Here is a 21,813-nt window from a genome sequence, read left to right on the forward strand (position 1 = left end):
CAGCCTCCTTGGAGGAAGGGGCAGACTGCGACAATCTGTGGAGTAACGGTGTGTCATTGGTGTTGGGGTAGTTATCATGTGGATTTCGAACGTGCTGATGTGAAGGTCTGTACTAGAATGTGGCACTCCCCTTCCATTCTGCCGTCGCATCTTTTCTTTTTCTTTTGCACTTGGTTGACCTTTTCTGGGAAAAGGATTAGCCGAGTTTATTTTACTTTTATCTCCCCTTCGACTCCTTTCAAAGGGGGATTACTCATTGATTTCAAAAAAGGCCTCTGTTACAGAATTATTCTAATGGAGTTACACCCAGAAAGTGACTGCACCGACTTGCTTGCCGCATGATTCTTGGTTTTTTTTTTCTTGTTTTTTTTTTTTTTTTAATTTAAAAGCCTTGTCCTTTAGACCCTGGGGATCTTATTGAAATTCATGCCGTACCCCACGACAACATGGAATCTCTACTACTTTAGGTGATGTTGCTGAAAAGCCGAGAATGGGCAACTAACAAGTAAATTGCATAATTTAGGTGAAACAGTGGAAATTGCCCAAGGGTCTGACACACTGATGGACTTGGTTTGGGGACATGCCCCTTACCCCCCCCCCCCTCCCCCCCCCTGGAATGTTCAAGTTTAGGAGGGGGAGGGTGGAGTGGTATACAAGGCCACTAACTCTTCTTCAATAACAACTGCAAATTATTATGGTTTGGTCGGAAGCTGTAAACCAATTTTGCACGGCTGCAGTTCATTCTCTCACCGTGACGACTATACTCGGTTACAACTCAAGAACGGCACCACCTCATGTAGTGTATCACTCTGCCAAAGCGCCGGACCCGTGACGTCAGTGCACGCACATTTTGAAAGGGGTTTGCTATGAATGCGTGATATCGTCTGCCTTGTCTCACACAGTTTGTTTGTCATCACTGGAGTCATTTATAAGCATATAAAGTCCAAAAAATCACGGCAACGGCTCACGCCATGTTCAAAATATTCCCAGTAACGCCCTACTTGCGCCGCGCGGAGAAACATCCGGCTACGGTGATAAGGCACAGCGGCAACTTTCGGTGTAGTTCTTAAGTTGTCACCGAGTATAGCCATTTTTCCACCGTGTGTGAAGAAAACCAAAAGTGAATGAAACAATGCAAATGATGTGCAGGGAATGCCTGTGCCACCTAACTTTGCGTTTGCTTTAGTTTTGAATTGATTTTCTGTTTAGGTATTTGCCATTTTAATGTTATAGTAGTTTTTTCTTCTTTCACATTCTTCCGTTTGGGGAGGTCCCCCCTAAAAACCTTGCAAGGATGAGTGAAAGTAAAAAAAAGCAAAAAGGAAGGATCGGAGGAAGATGAGAATTTGGAGGGAAAACAGAGTTTGCTTTTATGTTTACCGACCCCGTTCTTGTGCAGATACCCCGCAGAAATAAACGGATAATTTCGCATACTATGTGTGCAGCACACATTTGCGAATAATTATGGTTTATCGCCAATGTTTCAGTGGCACTGTCACACTGCTGCAGCTCCAGAGTTCACCTTCAGCTTATCACCATTTCTTTCCTGCTTAATGTGACGGCTCTACCACGTGCACTTAGCATTGGCAGATTTGTAATGTGGCCACCGCAGATTCGTGATGTCGCGCGTTGTGGCCATGGGCTCCCTTTTGAAAACAAACACTTTCTAAGTGGGACCGATAATGTTCTGTCAGAAAACTAATGCGCTTCCCTATAGACTGGTTGCCCGACCGAAAAGCTCTGATAGGATCTCTGCATACACGGCACGTGTGTGCAGAGATGGTGCCAGCTTCCACTGGGTCAAAATGGTTACTTGAAAATCGCGAAAACGAACGGTTCTAGATAAAACAACACATGCATCAATCATGAAGGAGGAGTATATTAGTATACCTTTATCGCATAAACCACGTATAGGTGGTATTCACTGAAAAGCTTAGCTGTTAATTTATTTGCTTGGAAACACTAAAAACGGCCACAAATGTGGCCAAAGCACCACAGACATGGCGCAACTTGTGCCACTGCCCGCTCGCCGCAGAAAAAAAAAAAAAACACCGGCGCGCGTCGTCTGCTCTGTTTCAACCCGATTCTCAATGGTGGTGTCAACAGAGATGTAATTGATCACACTCACACTGCAGTTGGGGCGTTACTTTGCATTTGGTGGGGTAGAGTTTGGAACGTCCAACACACTTCATGTCATAAAGACGTGTGGACGAAAGAAACAGACAGGACGAGCGCTGATGTAAAATCAGCGCTCGTCCTGTCCGTTTCTTTCGTCCACATCTTTTTTCGCGCTGTTGCCCAGAATGACGCCATACCAACTTGCCCAGCTCACTACTCTGTTACACATCATGTGCTTAGCATGGGCAAGTACCGCCATCCTGTGGAGCCCGACGTAACCAGTGACGGCGCACTCACATGGTTGCCTGCATGCATGCTTCGCCAGTGAATACAACCTATATGTTAGATCGCTCGTAGGTGCATTCACTTAGTGCGCAAAAAATCGTCACGTTGGTTCATTCTTCGTTTACGATTTGGGTCTTTCAATGTTTGACGATTGGTTGGATGCACTTTGAGTGAAGGTTGGATGCACTTTTAGCTTTCACGCTTCTCTCAACTTTTTTTAGGAAGGGATGGTAGATCTTTGAGAGCCGTCTTTGGTTGGGGTGCAGAGGACAGCAGTGCGGCGCGGAGGGAGGCAGTCCGGCGGAAGACCGCCCAGTACCTGGCCCGTGCCGAGCAGATTTACGAGCTGCGGCTGGCCAGGCGCATGGAAGGCGAGCGGCGCTGGTCCCTGAGCAAGGGACCCGAGGTGCTGCACGCGGGGGTCCCTGGCTCAGGGGGCAGCTCGGTGGTGCCAGCCCTGGGCCCCAGCCTGAGGCGCCCCGTGAGGGACCTGGCCCACTACAAGGTCATCGGGGTCGTGGGCACGGTGCTCTTGGCGCTGGACATGCGCAGCAGCCAGACGGTCGTCATCAAGGTCAGTGAGGTGACGCCTCGGTCACCATATGGAGGCGCACAATATCACTGTATGTTACGTAGGCGCATAATGTGTGGTGAGGCAGTGTGTGCTGGGTGCGAAGTCTGGGAGTGCAGATGTGCAGAGAACTGGATGGAAGCACAGAACTAAAACATTCGCAATCAAAAGATAAGCTAGGGTAAGCGGACATTCGGGCAGGGAAAATTGGAGATCACTGGAAAAGACCCTTGTTAACAGCTAGCGACGACATTGCCGCAAACGTTGCTTTGTTTGCGTCCCATTGCGGGGCAGGTGCTGCGCAAGAGCCCCTTGGGTTCGTCCTCGGGCCGCCCCAGTGTGGTGCCCCAGGGGGTGCCCCACATGGCGCAGCTGCTGTGCCTGTATGAGACAGACTGCTCCTACTTCCTTGTGCTGGAGTACGCCCCGGGTGGACGCCTTTGGGACTGCCTGGCCACCTACCTCCATCGGGTGGCCCCAGTGCCTGCCTGCGAAGTGCCCTACACTGGGTCCCCATCGTCCCCTCCCAATGGCTCTGCAGCATCTCCCACGCAATGTGGTGAGTTTGTGGTTTGTCGTTTCAGTTTCAGTTTCAGTTTATTCTCGTATTGAAAATACAGTGTGTAAAAATACATATGCAGAAAGGGGTCCCAGAGTTAGAAACTGTAATGGGACCCCTTTTTATTTATTGCACACAACTAAGCAATTAGTAGCCGTCATGAACGCAAATAATATGCATAAACAGACAGCTGCAGTGCAGGAATAATAATTAACTATGACATGGAAAGAAACTCTGTACTCGCCGCGGTGGCTCAGTGGCTAAGGCGTTGCGCTACTGAGCACGAGGTGGCGGGTTCGATTCCCGGCCGCGGCGGCCGCTTTTCTGATGGAGGCGAAAAGCAAAAACGCCCGTGTGTACGAGATTTCGGCGCACAATAAAGATCGCCAGGTGGTCAAAATTAATCCGGAGCCCTCCACTACGGCGCGCCTCATCGCCTGCGTTGCGTAGGCGCGTTAAACCTTTACAATCAATCAAATCAAATCAATCGAAAGAAACTCTGTACATATCACAAACATGTAGGAATATTACCGTATAAACCGGATTATAGGTCGACCCGGTATATAGGTCGACCCCCTACTTTGAGGTGGCAAAAGTTGACAAAAAAAATAATTCGGCACAGAAGCGCATTCACAATGTGTATATTTATTTTCGACGCCCGTCCGCCACTGCCACTCACTATGCCTGCTGAAGTCACTCGTCCGAGCTCTGAGTCGTCCGAGGATGACTGCTTCGCACTGTCATCTTCCATGCCATCAGGCACGTTGCTGATGGAGCACTTCCTGAACGCTCGTGTAACCATGTCGTCGGGCACCGACTGTCCAGAGAAGGACACCCAGCTTGACACGGTCGCAACCGGCCCGTATAGGTCTTTTTGTTGTCGCCGGCTATCCACTCATTGCACAGTTCACGGAGCCGGTCCGCGCATGGCCTCCAGAGCGATCGTGAGCCAAGTTCCCGGACGAAGTTCCCGGACGAAGTCCACCACTTTCTTCTCCAACTCGGGGTGCACCGCTTGACGTCCACGGAACGATCGGTTTCGGGGGTTGCACGCGCACAGTTTAGCTTTCTGGCTCCGCCAGTACCACAGACTTTTCTCCGAAACGCCTAACTGGCATTGCGCCGCCATATTCCCATTCTGCTCGGTGACTCAATCACCGTCAGCTTAAACGCCGCGGTGAACTGGCGTCGACTGCCGGCACTCATCTCGGAACAGAGACGTACAGAAATGTACGCACGCACGCACAATAGGCGAGTAAAAGACGAAAAACGAGAGAAAAGCGTAATCAAATAAAGGCCTGAGAGTGCGAGAGAGCAGTCCGACATGAATGGCGATGGCGACGGACTACGCTTGCACATTGTTGCCGGACAACGATTTACATTCTGCCAATGACCGCTATATAAGACGAGGGGTGACTTTTGTGCGGATTTTTTTGGAAAAAAACTCGACCTATATTGCGGTTTATACGGTAAATACCAGAAAATGAAGTACAAGTACATAAAACATTGAACATTACTAAGCACCTACATCAGCGTAAATCGTCAGAGAAAAGAAATGTCCTGAGAGCATGTATGAACGATGACAAGGATGATGCAGATTTAACATTAAAAGGCAAGTTGTTCCAAGCTTTTATAGCAGCAAATATTATATGAATAATATATGACCCACGCTTCGCTGTAAGCAAGTATTTGCCCGTACATCGTAACACATCATCACTGTCGTCGTCATGGGGACACACTCCTCATAGGGGAATACTTCGAATTAGATGCTCTTTCTTTTAGTTGTACGGTCACCGGTGTATCCTGCTCCTCACGAAAGGGTGGTCGATAGGGGGACAGTAGAGAATGAGGGCACACCATTGCCCATTTTCAGAAGCGTATCATGGTTCTCCTCAACGTGATGAACAGAGGTGTGTTGTACAGTCGAATCCCGCTACAACGAAATTGACAGGATGTGCGAAAAATTTCGTTGAAGCGAAAATTCGTTGAGGCGAAATCTGCCCCAATACACCACGGAAAGGCCAGAAAAATAGCTCCATATGTTTCCGCATCATTGGCAGCACAATACAATGTTTAGAAAAAGGAGTGACGCGCAATAACGTCACGTTTATTGGGATAACAAAAATACCAATGGTTATCTGTTTTTTACCTGCACGCAAAGTGGGGGTGAAGAAATGCAGGCACAAAACGTATTGCTGTACAACAAGGCGTGTCCGCCAAGCTGATTGCTTGCAGATAGCTGCTAGGCCGTTGGAAGCTCCCCTCTCGCTTGTGGCAGGAGCAGTGCCGTTATCTTATCCTCTCAGGGCAGGGCAGCTACTGACCTTGGCAGGCAAGACACCCGCACTTGCAACTACGATAGGATGACTTGGCTTCAAGACCAAACACGCAAACCTGAAAACGGCAAGGACAGCTGCTCACAACGCATACATGACGGTGCCGCGCCAGCAGCGGAGCACATTCGCGCGATTTCAGCTGGATACGGATTGGCTGTACTAGCTCCAGCTTGGCGAACCGGGCCTGCACCTCATGTAAAGACGGCCAGCCACATCGTTGTCGCCGGCAAACAGTGGCGCCCGCCTATGAGTTTGTTTTGTTTTGCCTGGTGGTGTGCGCGCTCGGCGCCCGTTTTCGGTGAAACTAAGCGTCCTGAATGTGTAGAAAGTTACAGATAGCTGGCGTTATGCTTATTTTATTGTAAACCTTTGTTGAAGCGAATGCAAGCCAGACAAATGGTTCGTTGTGGCAAGGACTTAGTTGCATTGACTTCTATGGCTAACTGATGGGGAATTGGAAATATTTCGTTGAAGTGGAAATTTCGTTGAAGCGGCGTTCGTTGTAGCGTGGTTCGACTGTATAGTGAAAAGAGCAGTGCAGTTGTGACAAGTGTGTGGCGCCCTCCGACCGTAATCTTCGTTGGCCGCTAAGTTCAGTGGCCCCACCAGGCTCGGTGGGAAACATTGTGCACGGCTGGCAAATAAACACCGACGAGCACAGCCACTCGCGGTCAGTCACCGTCACCACCGCTGTAGGTCGTCACTCAGCTGGAGGGTACCCCGACCCTCCCACGTTCACGAATGCGGGCCAAATCGTGACAGCAGTCATCATCTGTCCCCTCATACGCGCGGCAAACTGAGGTGTAGCACATCGGGAAGGCATGCAAACAGGGCTATTCACGGGATAGAAACTTTTGCGCTAGAGAGGAGGTTCAGCTAGTGCCATTGAGAGAGGCTTTCGTCCCTCCATAGGCAAGAGTTGTGTGAATGAGGGGAAAAGTGGTGGAAATGATTATCTTTTGCAATCTGTCTTGCGTTCTCTTCCATTTTACGTATTGTAAAAGCAATGCTGATTCGTGGTAGCTCAGTACGCAAAATCACACCTTTTGTCTCTCTCTCTCGCTTTCTCTCTCTCTTTTTTCCCCCCATCTGGACCTTGTCTTTCGCACTTCCGCACATTTCGCCTCTTTATTTTTTTTCTTTTTCCCTTTTTTCCAGAGCCACAGACAGCCGTACCTCCGTCCGAATGCGACTTTGCAATTTCCGACTTTGAATCTCGGGCTTCAGACCCTACTGCCGCTCCATTCGTATCCGCCCCAGACTCGACCTCACCGGAATCCAGTACGTGTACCGCATCTCAAGTACAAACAGACGTGTTGAAAAAGTCGTTGGAGTTACCTTCCGTTCCAAACACCGTGCCATCCCTAGATGGCACCAGACCTTCCAAGGGCCAAAACGTTGAGGACACAACATGCCTGGAGGATCCCATGAAGTCTCTAGACATTTTGGCCGTCGAGAAACCGAACAACGAGGGCGGCTTGTCTAACAAAACTAGGAACCAGGTAGTTGGCCGCTCTCTAGAGGACATTCTAGGTAGAAATAATGCCCTCAATGTGCCAACTGCGAAAGCAGAAACCCACAGTTATTCGGGAGAAGAGAAGGAGCAACGAAGAGAAAGCGGCAGGGACGTGTCCAGCCCCCGGAAGGAGCCGGTGAAGCGGGCACTCTCGTCCCAAGCTGCCGAGGCGTTCCATCGGCTTGACAGCGTTTGCAAGCTGCTGGCCAAACCAAGCCACCTTCCAGAGTCCTGCGTGCGGCTATGGGCTGCCGAAATAGTCCTGGCTCTTGGCCACTTGCACCGGTTAGGGATCATTCGTCAGGATCTGTGCCCCCATGATGTCCTCCTGGGAGAAGGGGGTAAGTATCTTGTGTTGGGAGAACGAATTTAGGGGACTGTACGGTAGAAAGGGCCCGTGTGCTGTGTCCGCACTACTATCATACTGATGCTGCACTAAGGCAGTACATTGACTTGTGTGAGGACACTGTCGGGCAGCTTTTCGAGCGTACTTGGCCCTATCCATGGTATTGCTGGCAATTTTTGTGTGCTTTCTTGCGTGGCATACTTTTTGTTCAAGCGCAATTTTAGAGCTCATTATGAGCTATTTCTTGCACCATATTTGCTCATTTGCTGGATTTCTCCCACTATTATGAAATTGACTTCATGTGCATTGTCCAAAGCCTTGTTTACTTGTTAGGTAAAGCTTTGTGGTGTGTAAGCCTTGCTTTTTAGTTCTGTGCAATGGCTATTGTTGAGCCTGTGTAACTTGTCTAGGAAAGAAAAAAAGTAAGCAAGTAAGAAGTATTGTTTTTTTGTGTGAATACAAAAAATGTAAAAAAATCTTCATATTTGCCAACCTCAAGAAATAACGCAAAAGTATTAATGGTTTGCAAATATATGAAACTCTGAAGACAGTTGAAACCAAAGGTACATATCAAGCTTGAAAGAAAGTAGTTCAGTGTAATAGACTATTTGACATAGGAAATGCACATGTATGCAAGTGATTCTCTTGGGGATGTTTAGACTGATGTAACCAATGATTCGAAATATTCGAGTTCAATGTATACAGCTTTTCACACTAGGCAAATGGTGTTTGCCAGGGTGTCGGAACGAAACGAAAACCGAAACCGGAAAATAAAAAAAAAGGCCGATATTTTTGGCCGGAATGAAAAGGTAATGGAAATTGCTGAATATAATGTGAGCTGCACTGAGGCAGCGAACGAAGTACAGAAGAATTTTCCTGAGAAATGCCTTAGCTTGCATATACTGCTTTGCCTGGATAGGTCACGTGCTTTTGTTCTCTCTCCAAACAGGACACGTGTTGCTGACGTACAGCTGTCATTTCAACTCTGTCGACCGTTCACCTAGCCAGTTTGCGAGGGAAAACCAGTACTGTGCTCCAGGTAAGTTAACTGCCATGCACCATGCTTTTCCAGTTTTTGTTTTTCTGAATTCAGTGGAAGGGGGGGGGGGGGGAGTTAGCATCTATGGCTGGAATTTTTTTTTTTACCCCCAATAAAGTGTGTGTAAGGAATAAAAATATGCTAGCTATTTTTTCTGTTATTTTTTTTTTGTGTGTGTGTTTTAGCTGCTTCAAAGTACCTAATGATTGAAAGCATCTTCTCTCCTTCACTGACCTGTAGATCGAAAAGGTTCCCCAAAAGCAAGGCTTCTGAATGATCTATTGAGAAAGCCTCTTTGTCTCGATTCTTTAACTTATAAGCGCTTTTGGGAGTTTTCATTAACTTTTAGATTTAGCACAAAAGAAACAAAAGATGAGTACAGTCTTCACTTTGCTTTTCCTAAATATGTCTCATTTGCATTGTACTTGCATAGTACATCATGCTGACAAGCTGACCGAAATCGTAGCTATGTTGGATCCACTGTTGTTCCACTTCTTAACAGCTAGCAAAAGTGAATTTCTATCCAGGCTTGGATCGGGCTAATAATCAAGAAGTGGCTCTTTAGTGTTTGAGTCTACAATGCTGACTGGTACATTTTTGTGTTAGCACTTGTAGGTCACAATTACTTCACTGACCTAATGCATAAATACTGGTTAAGCTTACTGTTGCCTCGCTTATTGTTTGTTCGTACGGGATGCAGAGATTGACAACTTGGGCCCAGTGACTCCTGCGTGTGACTGGTGGAGCTTTGGGGCTCTCCTGTACGAGCTCTTGGTGGAAGCAGTAAGTACCACGTCTGGCACCAAACACGACATTTTGAAGGGAAGGGTACCCTTTGTGGTTGTGATCACGACTGGAACGTCTTGAGTTTTATGTGCCACCGTTTAAGGGACCATGCAGACAAAGCACAAGTTCTACTCGTTAATCTACTCGTTAATATCATCACTACGGAGAAGAATTTGGCCGCAAGATTAAATTTAGAATCGCTAATAATACAGACAACGCCTAACACCCTCAATCGCAACATCGGAACCTTGCACCCAATGTATGCACGCGGCCTACGTCATGTTTTAAAGCCTACTTAAGGCCGTTTTTCTCTGCAATAAATTTCATTGTGAACAAGGCTCCCGTGCGGGAGCCGAAACGTCTTTTAAGTTTTTCTTTTTCTTTTTCGTTACTTGGTCGGTGCCCTCTTTCTCTCTCAAATCTACTCGTTAAAAGGACAACTTTATTCCAACAGTGATAACTGGAGACCGGATTTTAGGCAAATGCCTATTTTGTTCCTTGCGCTCCGATCACATTATTTTGATACAGTAAAATCTCGGTGATACGAATCTCGCGGGACCACGAAAAATATTCGTATCATCCGAAATTCGTATGAACCAACACAGACCAAAAAATTGGGCACTAAAAGAAGTTTTCGCTTACTTCTTTGCTTTTATTTCCCGCGAAGAAATTCGTGACATTTTTCTGCTTTTTTTTTCAATCTCTATGTCGCCGAGCGGCCCTTTCTGGACTTTCTTCTCACTTGCGGTGCCCAAGCTCACTACACGCTACACTGAACCGCATGGCGCGTTTTTGCACGTGATTCGTGCGCGTCGGCGCTGCGCGCGCGATATTTTCATGCCCGTGTCGGTGATTCCGCGCCCGTGGCCACCTGTCTCTCGGTCAGAAAATGACGCGCGCGGCAGTGGGAGGAGCCTCAGGACTTGCGCCAATTAGCGTCACTGAATTAAGATTATTAGCGGGTCTAGCGCCAATTGCAGGTGCACGTCTCGCCGCAGCAGTTTCCAAGCGCTTGAGACAGCCAGCTCGCTCCGGCGGAGATTAGGCTTAGCACCCCGGTAGATATTTCATGGGTGCTTTCACTAGCGGCGCGGGCAATGTTTTATAGCATCGTTTTCGCTCGTAATATTAGCTAATGTATTGCGCAAGAAACTTCGTGTGTGCTTTGAGCGGCATGTTAAAGAGCGGTTTGAGGCGGTCGCTCGAGTGCCCCGCACCACTTCGCGACCGAAGCCGCCGCCTGTTGCCGCGGCCGGCCGTGCCCCATGGAGCATGCGAGTGGTTTCGTAGCGACGTCAGCGCGCGTGTGGAGTGCACAGCGTGTTTTCACGAGCAGAAAGGAAAACCCCGGCCGTTCCTGGAGAACGAGCGACAATGAGGGGAGAGAGAGCCCGTACGTCGCCGTCGCTTGCTCGCTCACCAGTCGGGTGCCTCGCCGGCTCATTCGTATCATCCGCCGGGCCACGCAGGTCCATTCGTAAGAGCCGATATTTTTCCTATTGCAAACAATGCAATTTCGCCGGGACTTATCAGAAATTCGTATCATCCTGAAATTCGTATCACCCAGAATCGTATCATCGAGATTCCACTGTATATGTATGAACATGAATTAGAGGTTAAGAACGGCTTTTGTAGTGTTTTTATAGTGCCTATAAATGCCCCTTTTGGCGTTTGTGTCTAAACGCTTATAAATGCCTATTTTCCTAAATCGATGCCTTCTAGGATTTTGTTTCAAGTTTTGCTTTCGAGTGCACTTTGAGTTTGTTGTTCACGTTACCGGGTAACATTGGTGTTCTGAACTCTGTGGGGTTGAACCTAGGTCTCTTGTTCAACCTAGTCCCCTAGTTCCACCGACTCCCAGAAAACAACAGCTTGCACCAGTGAAAGCTTGTACTCAGTGACAGGAGGCACAGTTTCGAATAAAAAAACATGGAAATGGTGTAGTTTTGTATCGCTTCCACAACTTTCACAGTGGTTCTTAGACTACACTCCGCATGCTACCCAAACAGATTTCTTCAAACATGGGCAGTTGCGTCCTCATTTCTAGAAGCATACTCCAATCCAACTCTATTTTCAGCATATGGTTGAGCATTGAGCACACCTTTTTTAGCAGATCAATCTTGTATTGAAGAGCCAATGACGAAACAGCACTGCGCAGCTGCATTTCCTTACACCTTAAAATTCATACTGCCGACGGACTCTAAAACACGCTTTTTCGCCAACAATCTCTTCTGATGCTAAACACCTTTTGAACTATGGTTTTCAAATGGGTGGAAGTGTATTTAACAGTGTTGGGACATCTTTATTGTACAGCTCGGAGAATATTAATGACAGTTGCCAGAGTTGTACTCTTCATGTAAGATGATGTTAAATTCTAATAAATTGTCGTCTATCTGGCGTTCATTATTTATGTCTGTTTTTATCTTGCCGTTATTTAATCATCATGTCAGCCAGACACAAAGTAGCGATTTTTTTAATCAGTATTCCCATCTCTCAAAAATGCTTTTTAAAGCCTTTTTCGCTATATGTATGTGCTCCTAGAGCAAGCAACCTGGGACATTGAACTCGAATAAGAACAGCGCGCTAGTTGTATTAAGATAATGTATCTTCATTATTTCAGCACTTTCGTGGGACAATTAACTGTCTGTGTTTAACTGTAGGCTCCTTTGTGCCATCGTAAACAATAACATTTTTGCTGTTCCTGTCATAGGTATAGGCCGCACACGTCATCATTTGAAATTATTTGCATTAATGTAAAATTGTATCGTGCCTATATTTGTGACGTTGGGAGCCTAAAACATTACCTTGCCTGCTTATTTTGGGTGGCTAAAACGCTTCAATAACATTTTTGCTGTTCCTGTCATAGGTATAGGCCGCACACGTCATCGTTTGAAATTATTTGCATTAATGTAAAATTGTATCGTGCCTATATTTGTGACGTTGGGAGCCTAAAACATTACCTTGCCTGCTTATTTTGGGTGGCTAAAACGCGCTTTCTTGTTGCCCAAAAATCTGGCCCCTAGTGATAACACTTCTGTCGCAAACTTTTTCTCCCCTCCTGTGTAGCCTCTGATAGTCCGCCATCCTGGAGGGATCACGCCAACCACCAACCTCTACCTCCCGGACCACCTCTCATCCGTAGCGATGGACCTGCTGGAAAGGGTGAGCAATTCATTGCAGTGTGCTGTCAAGGTGCCGCAATCATGGAGGCCTTGGGGCCTCGAGGGTGCATCATACTAGTGCACTTGGTGCCAAACTTCCAATATGAGGAAGTTATTTTGCAGCTTTGCATTGTCACTGCTCATGTAGCAAATGTAAAGGGATTTACAGCATGGATGTCCGTATATTGACATAGAGCTTACTGTGACATCAAGTGTGAAGAATAGTGGTTGCAAATGTAAAGGGACTTATAGCATGGACGTTCGTATAGTGACAGAAGAACTTAGTGTGACATCAAGTGCAAAGAATAGCGAATTCTATGTGCCTCATTCTCCTTTATTATAGGAGGCTTTGGGTACATTGCATATTCATGGCCATGCTAAACCGGATTTTACTTCTATTTTGACTCATTTTTGCCGTGTCATTTGCTCTCGTTATATCTGTGCTGTGGAATTTTTTTCTGGCTTGTGCACTATAGACTTTTGCAAATGGATGCATCTTCAGTTGGCTTCCAAGTGTGCACGGCAGCTACCGTATTTACACGATTGTAAGTCGACTCGAATGTAGGTCGACCCCCACAAAATTGCATCTCAAAAAAAAAAAAAAAAAAAAAGCGAGCGCCGCCTCGAAAATCGTATCACAAAGAGAAGCTCTACCGTCAACCCACACGGCGTCTCTACCCTACCATCAATGATCGACGCTCCCACAAGAGCCGTGCGCTCGCGGTATGCGCGATAGATGTTAAAAAAGAAAAGCTTTTGTAAAAGCACCCGGAATAACCATGCGCTGTGGGTTGAGCGGGAAGAGCACACCCGCTGTGAGATGACAACCATCGAAGCAACCGGCAGCGGCCACAGCCGCGCGATACCAAAACAAACAACATGGCGGCTGACGGAAGTGGCCGCGTGCGATTTACTAACCTCCCACCATCGCGTCGGCGCTTCGCGGGCAACTTTTTCACGCCGGCGTCGACGATTCCGCGCGCGCGGAAGCTTCTGCTGCTTTGAAGTTCTACCGTTCTACCTCGGTATGACGCGTGACGAGCGCGGCAGTGGGAGCAGCCTGACGACTTGCCCCAGTCGGCTGGCGCCGCCGATGTTTAGGCTTACCACGGTGGCGGATATTTGATTGGCGCTGTCCCTAGCGGCGCGGATAATGCTTTATAGTGTCGTTTTGGACCACATTATCAGCTCCTTTCCTGCACAAACGTCTTCGTTTGTGCCTTCAGTGATATCTTAAAGAGCGGTTAAAAGCGGTCGCTGGAGCTACGCGCACCTCTTCGCGGCTGGTGACCGCGTAGCGCACAGCATGCAGGAGGAATTCGCGGCGCATTTCGGCGAGCAGAAAACGCCCCATGCGGTTCACACTTTAGACCATAACCACGGGAACGAGGGTGCAAAGCTGTCCCCACATCGTAGCACCCCCGATTTCTCATTTCTCTTGCCGCTACTAGCGGTAGACGGTTCGACTTCGATTCTAAGTCGACCCCCCAACATTGGATTTTCAAATTTGAAAAAAAGGGTCGACCTACAATCGTGTAAATACGGGAGGTGAAATGCTGTGGCTTATTGATATTTATAGGGACACGTATATGTCTGTGAAGTTAAGTGTTTTTCTGGAACTTGTAAATTGATCACTCACCAAATCATTCAGCTGTCATGTGTGGGGACGAATGAAGTTCACTTAAAAGCATTTTTTTTTTTTTTGGTGATGACTGTGTGGCTGTGATGGGGCTAATAGTAAGCGTGAGCTTCAGGCTACTGGCTCGCTAATTTGTAGCTCCTCACTACTTACAGCGATGTGCAGTGTAGCTTACTGTAACCTGAACATGCAAGCTTCTTTTACTACCTGCCTGAAATTACATCTTTTTAGATTGCCCTGTAACTTCTTACAAAATCAGTCTTAACCCTTTTCATTTCGACGCGTTACGTTCTGGACGCTATCATAGTCAAATAAATCACTACGTTCCTTCCCTCACATTTCGGAAACCAAGCTGACACTGGGGGTGTGTCATGGCCAGAAACACTCGACAGTGAAAGGGTTAACTAAACAGGCAACGCTGCTTACAAGGATTCCAGAAGTGAATAAATTCAGTAAAAATCCAGACCACAGCATGTTAAAATGGATGATATGTACTACTAAATACAGTCGAACGTGGATATATCGGAACTCCAAGGGGCTGGCGAAATAATTTGATACAGTATATCGATAATTCGATATATAAAATATGCCTGTCAGAACATTTTATCCGATAGCTCTGCACATTTGTGAATGCGTTCTGAGATTGTGACAAGCAGTAGCTTGCCGATTTGTTCTTCACAGCACGGAAAATTCGAACCACAGTGTGACGACTCCCACGCTGTATTTAACGTGAAAATAGCCTGCGAAGTTCACTAGTTCACTAAACTGTCTTAAAGTTTGCTAATGCTGTTCAAATGAGAAAACCCGGCATTGTACACTGTAGCCACACACTGTGCACTGTGCCACAAAATTGGCGAACCTGAACACTGACGCAAGCATGGCTATAGTAGGTGCTTGGAGACGTTGTCAAGGCCGCGAGTAGGGTCCGCTTCTTTGGCATCGGTGATGCCCACCGCAGCCTGCACATCGTCATCAGCACCTACGAAATCGTTTGCCGTTGTGTCATTCGGAAGGGTGGCGTTGAAGGTTAAAGTTGCCGCGGCATTGGGGTTGAAGCCACCCCGCGGCCGCTTTTCTGATGGGGGCAAAAAGCGAAAACGTCCCCCCCCCCCCCCCCCCCCCCCCCGCTTGTGTGTTCGAGATTTCGACGCACATTAAATATCCCCAGGTGGTCAAAATTAATCCAGAACCCTCTACTATGGTGCACCTCATTGCCTGTACAGCGTCGGCGCATTAAACCTCATAATCAATCAATCGGAATGTGGCAAGGGAGTGCTGACAGCTGTCAAAATGCACTCTCGAGACACTCAGCACCATCATCTTCAGTATCCGAACACCTCTCGTCTGGAGGCGCGCAACGAAGACGCTTTGTACACGACATGGCCTGGATTGGCCGGGCCATGGCCGGGCCGTGGCCTTCTCGCCTTCGCCTTTAAGTCAGATTTTATGCACAGCAGTGCGCTCAAACATTCTGCGAGAAATTTAAAATACCTCTGAAGCCGGCATTATTTCACCAGCCTGTACCAGTCAGATAATGTCCGGTTTTGTTGCTAATTTAAATTCTTTTTTTTTTATGTGTGTGTGTGCTGTGAGTGTGTGTGTGTGTGTGTGTGTGTGTGTGTGTGTGTGTGTGCGCGCGCGTGCGTGCGTGCGTGCGTGCGTGCGTGCGTGTGGGGGGGGGGCATGGCTCCAGAACGCGTGCCATGGAAAAAACAAACACGCACCACGCCGCATCGGTCCCCCTCCATAGGCTGCCACTAGTAACTGCTCAAACATGTTGAAAAAATGCCAAAAACCGAGTGCTTCTGGTCAGTTTCCCCTCCTCCTAATTGCTTTTCGCACCCAATCATTCCTTGTGCTATCGCTGCCTTGCGGCTGCCCCCCATGCTAGCGACCGAGCAGCGGGTCCGTTCGATTCGCCTGCATCACGTAAACCAGTTCAGGCGGTGCAACACTTTGCCATTCGTTTCAGTGGTGCAGCTCGCAGCACCTGAACCTCACCGTTCGATTCACCGATGGTGCTGACGGGTGCAGGACAAGTTCTTGGCTTTGCCTGCGTTCCTGTCAGAGGAGGTGCAGAAGCAGACAAAAAAAGGGCAGGTCTGGTTTCGCAGATTATCTAGGATGGCGGAACCTGCTTTGCACTGCTGTGAACTGGTTCAAGAGGTGCAGGGTGAATCGAACGGACTTGGCAGGTGTTAAGGCCGTCGAAGCGGCGCATTGCCGCCTCCTCATCACCAAGCGCAGCAGAGCCCGCAAGAAGTCATCATCATCGCAACTCCCCTGGTCAGGAGAAGCACACTTGCAGGGGCACTTGAGGCTCGGCATTCAATATATCGAATGTGCCCCTGATCGGGAGTTCGATACACGCGTGCGAAAGCGCTATTCTTCTGCATAATATTTCAAAGGGGATGTTCAGACAGTTTGATATAGACAATAATTTGTGTATCCATGTTGGATATATCCATGTTTGACTGCATAACACAATTCAAACCCGCTGCAACACTAAGTTTGTCTGAACAGACAAGCAAGGAACGAGAACTGGTCACTTCACAGAGGCAAGAGTGTATCCGTCAAAGCCAATTTTACTTCTGTTTTCTTATTCTGGCCTTTTCGACATTTTTCCTGGTAAGCGCATGCCATGATTGGCTTAGCGCGGCTTAAGTTTTCCGTATTTATTCTAGGTTTACAGCGCAGTTTGGTGATAGTGGGTCGCCTTTTGTCTTTCTTTAAGCTCCTGGCCTATTCTGCTCATCAACGGCTTGGCTACGGCCCTACCGGCACCGAGGATGTCAAACGCCACCCATTTTTCGCCACGATCGAGTGGAAAAAAATGAATCCACCAAGGTGAACCCTGTAGAGCTGGAGTCCTCAACTGTGATCTGTTCAACGCGTATTGTATTGTGCAAGCCATCCAGAGCTGGTATTTTCTGAGTGGGAGCATTGTGAACTCATCATCATTACCATGTTGTTGTTTGACTCACATAGGTCAAATTTGTGTTTGTTACATACGGGAAGTGTATCGCGTCATGCCGGGGAATTTTATTTTGGTGGTAATGGCAGTGGAGAGAGAAAAAACACCAATTATGTTAATTTCGTATCAAGGTTACCAAGATTTATGCAGCACAGTAAAAACACCTGCTTATTAGAGTACATTTGTGCGCTTTTAGAGGACTGGCTGTTATTATGCATTAACCCGCGGGAAATTCTGGGGCAAAGTCATGAAGGGAAAAAAAAGTTTTGGGAGAGCCCTCTAGGTGTGCAAAAAACAAAGCAAGCAGTCTTTGCTGTGCTGTACCCATAGAAAAGGGCTGGTGCACTGTTCTAGATTTGTATGTATGTGTGCAAGACGCGAGCTGAAGCGTGAATGTGGTCTATGTGGAGACATTGTATGACGCTATGGTTGTTTAGTTTCGGCGATTTTGCACCTTGAGGGATGATTTTACGAATTGTTTCACAAGGTTGGGTTATTTTGGTAGGCTAATTCGTCTGCCACAGGTGCTTATTTCAGAAATATCGTATATTTAAGGCTTTGTTGAAATGCGAACGTTCCAAGTATAAAGACTGATTTCGTAGATTTATTACAAATAATGGAAACAAATGTTTGACGAGCATTTTTTATTTTCAATTTACGTTCATGATCGGAGTCGTATCTGTAAACGTATTTTTCTGGGAATGATTCTACGTCACTAAGATCTGATTATGTTGATGCGTGTGTATTTCCTTCTCATCCACATCTCATAAAAGAAAAGCCGCTGATCGCCGTGATTGTCTATAGACTTCAGTTTTATCATAACCTGCAGTAACTTGACTGGAACAAAGACAACTGTGATCATGCACCCGTACCAACACATTGAATGTAATCATTGGAACTATCTGAAGAACGCTTGTACATGGCTTCCTTGTCGTCGTACTGAAATGTGTATATTTGATGTGCAACAGATCTACTACACTACATCCAGTGGACGTGTACCTTTGCATTTTATAGCCTTGAATAGGTTGTTACAAAAGCAATCCAATACCAAGTGCTAGTATTGTCTGAGTGCTCTGTGATTGTCATTCAGAGATGCCAGAGATAAAAGTATTGATGTAATCTGTGGCACGCTGCAGGTATTTGCTAGAATTATTCTCCTAGGAATAGTGCACTTCCTATAAAGTTACCTGACAGATCATTGGGTGCCACCGTACTTTCTCGATTCTTAGCATCCTTTCTTTTTATTTAATTGGAGATGCGTAAAATGGGGAGGGTTGCTCAGGTTCTAAACAAATTGACCTGAAATTTCAACGTTTCTGGAAGTTTTTTTTTTTTTTTCCCCGCCAAAGTGAGGAAGTGGAGGAGGCTTAGAACTGAGAAAATATAGTAGTAGTTCCATTTTAGAAGTAAAGTAGTATTTCCCTGGGGATGCAGCTTGTGGTGTGTGCATGGAATCGCTTGTTGTGTTTGACCGCTTTTGTGACACCACTGAAAAATGGCTTTGTGTGGTGAACTGTAGCGCTATCTCTAGGCGCGATAGTTTTCTACGTTTACACTCAAAGGATGCAGTTTTCGTTTGCCTGAACTGAGCATGTGTGACCCCTTGATTGTGTTAGACTGTCGCTACTTTTGCTTGAAGATAGTAATGACTGCAAAAAATTCCAACACGCGTAATTGTGCCCCGCAGCATAGCATACAGTAACACATGGTAAGTAAATGCATTTAGCACTTACGATAAAGTGAAATTAACATGGTGACAAAACAAAACAACGCTGAAGTTTGTGTAACAAGTTTAATAATTGTAGTGCAAAATTCTGAGAATACGTGCTTGTCTGAGTGGATTTATTTTCAATAACGTACGCGTATTACGACATGTCTGAGAAGGCGTGGCCTTCAGCAGTGCTTTTTCTCGAGGCCATATTTTATGTAGGCAGGAAACATTCAGATAGGTGCACCGTGTGCAACAATGAGAAGCAGCACATGTGTATGTGCATTCATTCTTGTGCTGCGGTATGTTCACAGTAGTAAGCACAACGCTCATACAAACATCTCAATACCTAGTCAGTCCTGTTAAAGGGACAGTAAAGGCTGTATAACTCTGTTTTTGTTTAACAGGAAGACCGCAACCTTTGTAGCTCTTGTGCCAATTGTTCAATGACAAACGGTGCTTCATTCGTTTAGAAATAATTATAAAAGCTGGCTATTCCTCTCTTGTTTCCCGCAGCTCTTTTTTTTAATGCAAAACAGACAGTTACAAGTTAGGTTGAGCAACCGCTTACCAAGTTAGCCTACACAGTGTGGTGGTACCACTGAGTATAAGGTGTAGAAAATACCCACACGTGGTGATTGATGGCTGGATTGGTCATGTGATCAACTGCTCTAATTAAGAGCCTCGTGGCATTCACTACTGGCTGTCGTGCATGCGTGTGTGTTAGCATTTGAACTCGCTCGCAGATACGTTTGTTTTACGTTTGGTTTACTGGTTTTACCTTACTATTCCTTTTAGAGAAACACTTGAGCAAGCCCCACTAGTCCCGTGTCACCATTCCTAATTTGTGATTTTGCAAATTACAGTGTGAAAAAAGCGTATGGCGCAGCTAAATCCACTTGCACGCTTTTGACGTTTCCTGTGTTCACCAAACTGCAGCTGGCCCCGAGTGGTACATATGTTATCTTTCCAGTGCTGCAATATATCGATGTTGACTAACTTGTTTTGTACTTTAGTGTCCCTGTCAGCACAGCGTCCTCAGTTTCATTGCTGAAGCTGCTGCTTCTGTTCTCCCCCCCCCCCCCCCCCTCCACCCACACTTCTGTTTTTCTCAAATGTGCTCAGTTTTTCAGCTGATTTAGCCCTCCTGGGAGTGCCATTGTAAAAAGCACGAAATGATGAAGTGGCAAGAGTGCTACCATAGAACTGTTGCTGTCTTCTGAACTGCCTAATGACTGGCTCAATTTTTTTGTCATTTTCGTCTTGCTTTCACTTGTTTTTGTCCTCACATGATGGTTCTTGCACACTTTTTTGAACAAAATTTTAATGAATATTACTTGGTGCCACGGGTAAATTTGCTCGGCTTTGTGCAATTTTTTTACTGTGTTTACTTTTTTTTTTTCAAGCGCTTGCAGGTTCTGGCTGCTGTGGCCACCGAGAAAAACAATCACCGCTCTAGTTTTTTAACTAGTATATGTTAACTAGCTTTCAACGCTGTTACTTTGGTCAGTGGTTTCAGTACAAAAGATGAAGTGAATATCTGCAGATGAAGGCCCTGCAGATTTTTTACCACACACACTTTTTTTTTTCGTTACACACTCCAGTAAAAAATGTGTGTACAACTTGTCAGCTCCAATTGTGACAATCTTTGCAGTGCTTTACTAGTTTAGTGTTAGCATTCGCCAGCCCCATAGCTACTTTGTTGGTCACGTTTAAAAATAATTTATTATCAAAAACTAATTAGGCTTCTTCGCTCTGTTCCTTTGAATGGTGACCACCTGATACTATTCTGCCGTCTCAATACTATGCAGCCCTTAAGTTTCTCATCAGTGAAAACAAACAACTCTTGTGACGAGTTTGCTCTTTGAGTTGGGTAACCAACTCGGTGAGCTTGCAACTTGCATGTTTGGCTCTTAAAAAAACGTTCCGTCTTATTCATTGGTCACAAGCATTTCAACTGGACATTCTTCTCGAGTGCCATGATTTTGAATACAACCCATTGTGTATTAACTAAGTGCGCTCTAAACTGATGCTGTGCCACATGATGCCCACTCACCAGTGACTGCAGTTGCTCATCCTCCTTTCTTCAACGTTGAAACAATGTCAACAAATTTGCACTACCTTTTATGCAGTTGCCGTCCAATTTTTGCTGTCACCTTGTAGCTCCATTTTATTTTGCAAGACAAAATACAGTTGTACTGCCTGCTAGCTTTAAAAACTAAAAACTAGTTTGCAAACTGTGTCTTAATTGAGACCAGATTTAGTCATTATAGTTTTGTATTTTAGTTACCTGTTTATTCCCTTTTATGTGTGGCTTCTGATTTTATTTGTGCAACGAGGATGCTGCTATTTGATGGAGTTCAGAAGTTGTGCTGGTTTTTTTTTTGTGTGTCATTCAACGAATTTTGGTTTGCACTGACAGTGATGGAGCCCCACCACCTTTTCAATTTAGCTCTTTGCAAAGTTTGATTTCTTTGGGTTCCTACACTAGTTGCGTTGCTGCTATTATATTAAAAACGCCGCTATGTTGAATGCCAAGGCTGCTTGACCATCAAAATAAATGATTACACAAACAAATAAGTGTGTCCACTTGAGAAGTGCATCTTTAGTGCAAAAGCACTTTTTGCGAATATAACATAAAGCCTTGGCAATGCTGGCACTATAGTTAAGATATGCTAAGGCCCCCTGTGTGACTTTGTGTGCTTGCTTGAAAGCAGACTAGCATGCACACACACACACACACACAAAGCACGTGTGCTTTCACCTGCGTGAAAT

At 46.2% G+C, this 21,813-nt stretch overlaps 1 protein-coding gene and 1 long non-coding RNA gene across 3 annotated transcripts in view; both read left to right on the forward strand.

The window, feature by feature from the left end:
• LOC144145724 (ribosomal protein S6 kinase-like 1) overlaps positions 1 to 21,618 on the forward strand; it is a 37,419-nt gene extending 15,801 nt beyond the window's left edge. For both annotated transcript variants that reach the window (XM_077677422.1, XM_077677423.1), the window contains exons 9-15: positions 2,670 to 2,977; positions 3,269 to 3,533; positions 7,028 to 7,726; positions 8,681 to 8,770; positions 9,471 to 9,553; positions 12,623 to 12,718; positions 17,091 to 21,618. In XM_077677422.1, coding sequence (XP_077533548.1) covers positions 2,670 to 2,977; positions 3,269 to 3,533; positions 7,028 to 7,726; positions 8,681 to 8,770; positions 9,471 to 9,553; positions 12,623 to 12,718; positions 17,091 to 17,207 — 1,658 coding nt within the window. In that variant the 3' untranslated portion in view covers positions 17,208 to 21,618. The remainder of the gene's footprint in view (positions 1 to 2,669; positions 2,978 to 3,268; positions 3,534 to 7,027; positions 7,727 to 8,680; positions 8,771 to 9,470; positions 9,554 to 12,622; positions 12,719 to 17,090) is intronic.
• LOC144145730 (uncharacterized) overlaps positions 1 to 21,813 on the forward strand; it is a 206,048-nt gene that overhangs the window by 148,093 nt on the left and 36,142 nt on the right. The window lies entirely within an intron of this gene.

The sequence above is a fragment of the Haemaphysalis longicornis genome, unplaced genomic scaffold (assembly GCF_048455015.1).
Source record: "Haemaphysalis longicornis isolate Haplotype H1 unplaced genomic scaffold, Haemaphysalis longicornis Haplotype H1 scaffold_7, whole genome shotgun sequence".
Lineage (NCBI taxonomy): Eukaryota > Metazoa > Arthropoda > Arachnida > Ixodida > Ixodidae > Haemaphysalis > Haemaphysalis longicornis.